At 35.1% G+C, this 6,219-nt stretch overlaps 1 protein-coding gene across 1 annotated transcript; it reads left to right on the top strand.

Moving 5' to 3' along the window:
• Nucleotides 1-16: 16 nt before the first annotated feature.
• LOC140155785 (ciliary microtubule-associated protein 3-like) lies at nucleotides 17-3,477 on the top strand. Its single transcript, XM_072178749.1, has 5 exons — nucleotides 17-175; nucleotides 1,081-1,235; nucleotides 1,510-1,608; nucleotides 2,649-2,782; nucleotides 3,186-3,477. Exons 1-5 carry the CDS (start codon nucleotides 148-150, stop codon nucleotides 3,394-3,396), a joined length of 627 nt encoding a protein of 208 aa, XP_072034850.1. The 5' UTR covers nucleotides 17-147; the 3' UTR covers nucleotides 3,397-3,477.
• Nucleotides 3,478-6,219: the final 2,742 nt, after the last annotated feature.

The raw sequence follows: 6,219 nt of genomic DNA, 5'->3' as shown, positions 1-6,219 counted from the left end.
GCAGGGTGATTGATTGCAGACTCGCTGCAGTTTGTCTACAGAAAAATACAGTTTATTCGTCGCGTTTCATTATATATGTTACAGGATTGACAGGAGAGAGAATTGTTCAACTGAATTTCCAGATACAAATCGAGTTATTCACAAAAAATGTCGACAACTTTACCATCTTTAGAAGGTAAGCTTAACTTTCATGACTTTTAAAGTTGACTGATGAGACTTGAGTACTATATGAATAATATATGATGAATGAAGTATCCATGTCCATTATTCCATGTAAGCTTATGTTATGTAAACAATCCAAATCCCAAATTGATAAATATCCATTTTTCTCAATATTTGAGATGTGATGTGATCAATCACGCAAAATCAGTTGGAAGTCGGAAATATTGATTTTGAGATAAGAAATACATGATTCATGAATACTTCATTTGTTTTGTTTTGTTGGAAACTCCTCATTTCTTTTGAACTGGTTGACCAAATTCAATGCCAATGGGGTTTTCTGCAAAATATAGCTTTGCAAATGCTTTTTACAATCCTATATTATAAGAAACTAAAAATTGAATGTGTCTGGCTTCAGACTAATTTTGGCTTCAAAATGCTTGATCACATCTACATCTTAAGAAATACTGGACAGGACCAATTGGTATCGATGTCCAGATTCTGGTGGCATCACAAATGTCTAAAAACAACTCAACTGTGAACTGAGGGTGCATAATCCAAGGCCAAGGGTGCGCATAAAAACAGTGGCTGGTGCAGAGCACATATAAAAACAAATATTTTATCACTTCTTGCATCTAAACTTTTCATATGGCCCAACCCCAAGTGGGCGGAGGGAGCTTAGCCTTATGTTGCTGAAATATATGCAGAATAGGCTGATATTGCAGAAAAGCCACCTGGACATGATAGAAAATATTGTGAGCATTGTCAAGCCATGGCATTGAAGAGTTTGCAGGGGTTTTTTTACCAGTACTTTTAAATGACAAAAATCAAATCCAGTGGTTCTACTACATAAGTACATGTACAAATGCATCATGCAATTCAACCAATTTGACTTATCACACTTTTCTTGTATCATTTCAGCTCTACTTGGGAAAGAGAAGAAAAACCATGTGTCATTTGGTACAACAGCAGATAGGCCATTATTTCCAGGCAAGCTTCCACCAAACAGAATGGGAGCTGGTTTAGCAAATGGATCAGTACCACACAGAGCACCGGGGTCTTATGATAATGATGAGGTAATTTTAGGCTGATGATAATCTGATAATAACTGACATCATTTGATTGTCAGGGGCATTGCCAGAATTTTTTGGTGGGGGGGCAGTAGGGGTACATAAGAGAAACTGGACCTTTTACCAATATGGCCTTAAGTATTTACAAGCAAAAAAGGGGGCTGTTTCAAAACATGTTCGTCCCTAAAGTGGAAATTTTAGAATGTTTGATATGAAAATGTGAGAATTTGTAATTTTTTAAATAAAATAATAATAACTCGCCTATATCTTTCTTTTACAGAAAACTACTTTTTTATATGATATTAACAACCAAGTTACAAGTCAAAAGGGCTACACAATGGGAGCAAGAACAGGTCCGAGGATACGAAAAGAATTTAATGTAAGTATTATGCTGGTTTCATACTCCCCTGCCGCTTGCCGCTGAGCGGCGTGGCGCACGCGCATTGCAGACAAACGGACACAATAAAGGCTTGTCATTGGTTGAAACGCCCTGCCGCTTGCCGCAGCGGCAGGAAAGTATGCTGGAGGCTTTAAAGTCAGTTTATTGAAGTATAAAATGATTGGCTTTAAAACTGTTTTTCAACAGTGTGAACATTCTGAAGGCTTTTATTCCAAAAAAAATTGCTATATCATATTGCACATGCAGTGCAAAAAGATGAGTTCCTTGGATAGTGCACAGGCAAAAAAAAAGTTTAGGGATAATTAAAAGGACAAATCATTGGATTTGACTACATAATTAAAAACTTTAGTTTACTTCACAATCCTGATGAATTTGTTTCAAGAATTAAAAGGACATATTGTTGTAACTTGTGAATCACCATCAGGAATATTTCAATCCCATCTGAATAAACAGCGGGACAAGTCAGATGAGATTAGGGATTTGAAATGCTGTGCGTGAACACCAATGTGTAAATGCTTGGAATTTACATCAACTTGAGTTTTCAACAATGTGAAAATGTGTCGTTAGGCCGTATAAAATTAATGTTTTGGTTCTCGTCCCCTCCCTCGTCAATTTCTGGGATTTGTCAGATTTTTTTTTTTTTTTTTTTTAGATTTTTCAATTATTTTAGACTTTGGAATGATTCATGAATTTTTCATACATATAAATAAGTTTATTAGAGAACAAGCATCACTTCCAAGTCTTTTTGTGGTACTCTAGGGGATTTATTCCTCAGAATCTCACATTTGAAAAAAAAAAAAAGCTCATCGCTTCCTCGAGCACTGTTTGAAAAGACCGAAAACTACTGACAATGCTGATTTTACATTGAAAAAAAAAAAAAAAAAACACCTCCTCCCTCATCAATTCATGAAAATCCTCTGGACGAGAACCAAAATATTAATTTTATACGGCCTTATATTATAAGTAGCATCATTGTACACCGATTTATTAATTGAATCTTGTGTTTTCTCCTTCTACAGACAATTACACCTTGTCCATCTCATTACCAGACTCGCTGTACAGAACCTAGAACATTTCAAACAGCTAATAAACCTTTCCATACGGGGCAAAGAAAATTTCATAAGCTTCAAGTTGATCCAGAAATTACACCAGGGTAAGCACATATTTTTGAAGATAAAGAGAGTGGGGGTGTGTGTGTGTGGAGTGCCAGTGGGAGTGCATGTGTGTGAGGGGGGGGGCTAAAGGGATAAATGGGCTTTTGGATTCTGCTTGCAAAAACAATCAAATAAACAAACACAACAAAATCCCACAATAAACAAACACAACTAAAACCCCACAATAAACAACCACAACACATAACATGCGAACAATTTTCAGACTCAATTTTTCAGGCCCTGTGAAGATGTGATGTCTGTGTTTATTAAATAAATTTCACGTTGGGTGTTACAATTTAATTTAGTTTGGTGTTTGAATGAAAGGGTTCAGAGTATTGTCTTGTTTAAATCCCGTCTATTTCCATATTCACATCAGTGGCACTTTTTCCCCTTCTTTTCCAGAGCTGGTACGTACGAACACAATGTTCCTAGAAATCGCAAAGTAGCCTTTCATGGAACCTTTGGTGGACCTCAACTTCTGAAGATTCCTCCAGATGATTCTGTACTTATGCCAGCAGATTGTAAAGGAACAACTGACAAAAGTAGACTTATGACTTACAAAGATAAAAGAAAATTAGCCATCAGGGAAGCCTACTTAAGTCTCTACTATTAGATTGTATTGTAAATGTGTTGTTTCATTAAGGTGTTTTCCTGCACTGAACTGTATGTACATAAAGGCACTATCAGTGATCCTAGTGAAGCCTATTTTTTAAAAAAATTAGCAATTGCTTTTAACATTTATAAGTGACTTCATAAGTCAACAAAATTATAATTAGGTATTTTTTATGTAAAAAAAAAGCAAAAAAAAGAAGAAAACAGCAGTATTTCGTAAATATGAAGCTCCATTTCAATGCATGTAGCTACAAGTCAAGGGGTCAGTGACACAAAGACGTAACTCCATTTTGGCCATTCTGAGAAAAATTAGTTTGAAGATAATGGTCTACATTGGCTTAAGTAGTTAAGTCTGTTTCACTGGCCATTGATTGCAATGGGGTGCTAAATGGAGTTACTTCAATGTGCTTATTGGAAAGAGCTCGTTTTTGAACAATTTTGCTATCAAAATCCCATTTTTGCAAAAATGGAGTTACGTCTTTGTGTCACGGACTCCTCAAAGTGTCTGTGCTGACCAACTCTAAACATAAACCAAAATGTGACGTTGTACTCTTTTTCAGTCTTAGCACACCCACACAAAAATTTGGTGAATCACTGATAGTGCCTGTAAAGTTCTTGTGATGTAATTTATGTAAAAGCAAAGTCAGTCTTGTTTTAAAATGCTGTGATAATTTATAATCATGTGGTTAAACCAATATGCAATGGGAAAATATACTAGGGTGTGTCAATGAAGACATGTTGTTTCCCCATTCTCTTTTCTGATTCTACATGTATATGTGACTATCATGGTACTTAAGCATATTTTTCATGTTCAAAAATAGCGAATGAGGTTCCTTGTCGATGCGTGATTGTAGCTGGGAACAAAATATGCTACCCCAGGTCAAAATTGATCAAGTACATGTAGTAATCACAAATTCACACTACAAGATTCCTATTGGGGCCACCTGCGTAGGTACACCGTCACCAAGGTACTTGGCTGGTACTGGTGCAGTAGCAGCATTGGTAATGGTAGTGTAAGTACTTGTCTGTGTACCAGTCAGGTACCTTGGCAACATTTTAATTTTGAATGCTATATTGCAAATAAAGAGAAAAAACTGCCAGATCTAATGCAGTGACCCAAGTTGCCATCCTTATATGTGACGTGATCAAGGGGAATGAGTTACATGTCGACCCTTGTCAAAAATGAGTTTTACACATGTTTCTAAACAGGACATTTAGAGCTTTCACAATCTGAAAACCCCATGTTGATACAACTATTCTTTGCGAAGTTATGTCAATTTATCAATTGCTGAAAACAGTATAAAACGAAAGGATTTTAACACTTTCTTTGCTAATATCTCAAAATCAATATTAGTGACATCTGACTCATTCCCCTTGATCACGTCACATACAAGTTTTGAATGGAATGCAGTTAACCTTTGATTTGTTATCAAAATGTTTGTTGACCTTGTAATATATAACTATGATGACTTTGAAATCCCAAATCTTTAACATAATGTCAATCATTTGCCTTTTTTTATATCCACTTCAATATCCTACCAACAATACTGGAATTATCATGCTCCTGATCTCCTGAGTTGATAATTAGAGAATAAAGGTATTGTTTTTAGCCGCTGGAGTGCATCTATCGTCTCATATAACACGGGCGACATCATTATTTTAAGTAAAACAACGAGGCGACGCCGAGTTGTTTTTACGCCAAAAATAATGATGCCGCGTGTTATATGAGACGATAGATGCACGACAGCGCTAAAAAACAATACCTTTATTCTCATTCTTAATCAAATAAATATATTATTATTAATCATCATAAGTATACCAAATTTTTAATCAAGTTAAATCCTACATTTTAAAAGAAATTACCTAGGGCTTAGAATCGATCAGTCCCGTTGTTGCTATGCACCTACGATTGGTTCAAATAAAGATACGACTATCGCGTCGACATCGCACGCGCTTAAGGTGTGTGATATCGTGTCATATCACACGGGTAACATGGGGGGTAAGAACCAATCAAATTGCAAGAACATTCTCAAGTGTTTAAGAATGCAGTGTGGTATGTGTGTGGGTTGTATGGACAGGACAGCTTCAAATGAAAAAAGCCATAATGTATGATTTCAGTTCAATTTTCTTTACCAAAATGATGAAATGTTTTAAAGTAATACCTGTCCGGAATGTTTTCTGTGCATTTAAAGCCTACATTACAAAATTGCTGTTTTCCTTCATACACATTACACTATGTATATTTCCCATTCCAATTAGTTGGGACATGCGTAATTATCCTTAAAAAATCAGGTTTGGGAAAAAATTAACTGATTTCATTTCAAAAGATCAAACATTATGACTTAAAACAAGCAATAAATATGAAAATAAGTGATAAAATTGGTGCTTATCATTTACATTTGGTGTACAAGTAATCATGCAAATTAATGTACTATTATTATAGCTAAATATGTAAAAAGTTGTAAAATATTGCAAATAAAATTGTTCTTAACTATGAATTTGTATTGTTGTCTTGCTCCTTTTTCTTTTTGCAGATAGTCACAATGGTTTGAATCATTACAGAATAACATTATTAAAAAAAAACCACACACAACTTCTGTACACCATCCTGATCAGTTTTATTAAATGCTCAATATTGAAGTCACATCTAAACTTCACAATACAAAGGTATCAATGATCCCCAAATGCTTCCATAAAATATTAAACAAATACCTCAGTTCACAGAGTTATATTTGTATGAAAGAACAGAGATTTGTACACAAGTAATCTGAATCTATTTCAAATAGCATCCCTGGAAGGATGATTTTTCAAATAGCATCCCTGG

The sequence above is a fragment of the Amphiura filiformis genome, chromosome 6 (assembly GCF_039555335.1).
Source record: "Amphiura filiformis chromosome 6, Afil_fr2py, whole genome shotgun sequence".
Classification (NCBI taxonomy): Eukaryota; Metazoa; Echinodermata; class Ophiuroidea; order Amphilepidida; family Amphiuridae; genus Amphiura; species Amphiura filiformis.
This window is presented reverse-complemented; position numbering and strand designations above follow the sequence as displayed.

Coding starts and splice junctions, on each gene's coding strand:
- LOC140155785 (XM_072178749.1), top strand. CDS start 148: ATGTCGACAACTTTACCATCTTTAGAAG. Junction 176..1,080: donor AACTTTACCATCTTTAGAAG/GTAAGCTTAACT, acceptor GTATCATTTCAG/CTCTACTTGGGAAAGAGAAG. Junction 2,783..3,185: donor GATCCAGAAATTACACCAGG/GTAAGCACATAT, acceptor CTTCTTTTCCAG/AGCTGGTACGTACGAACACA.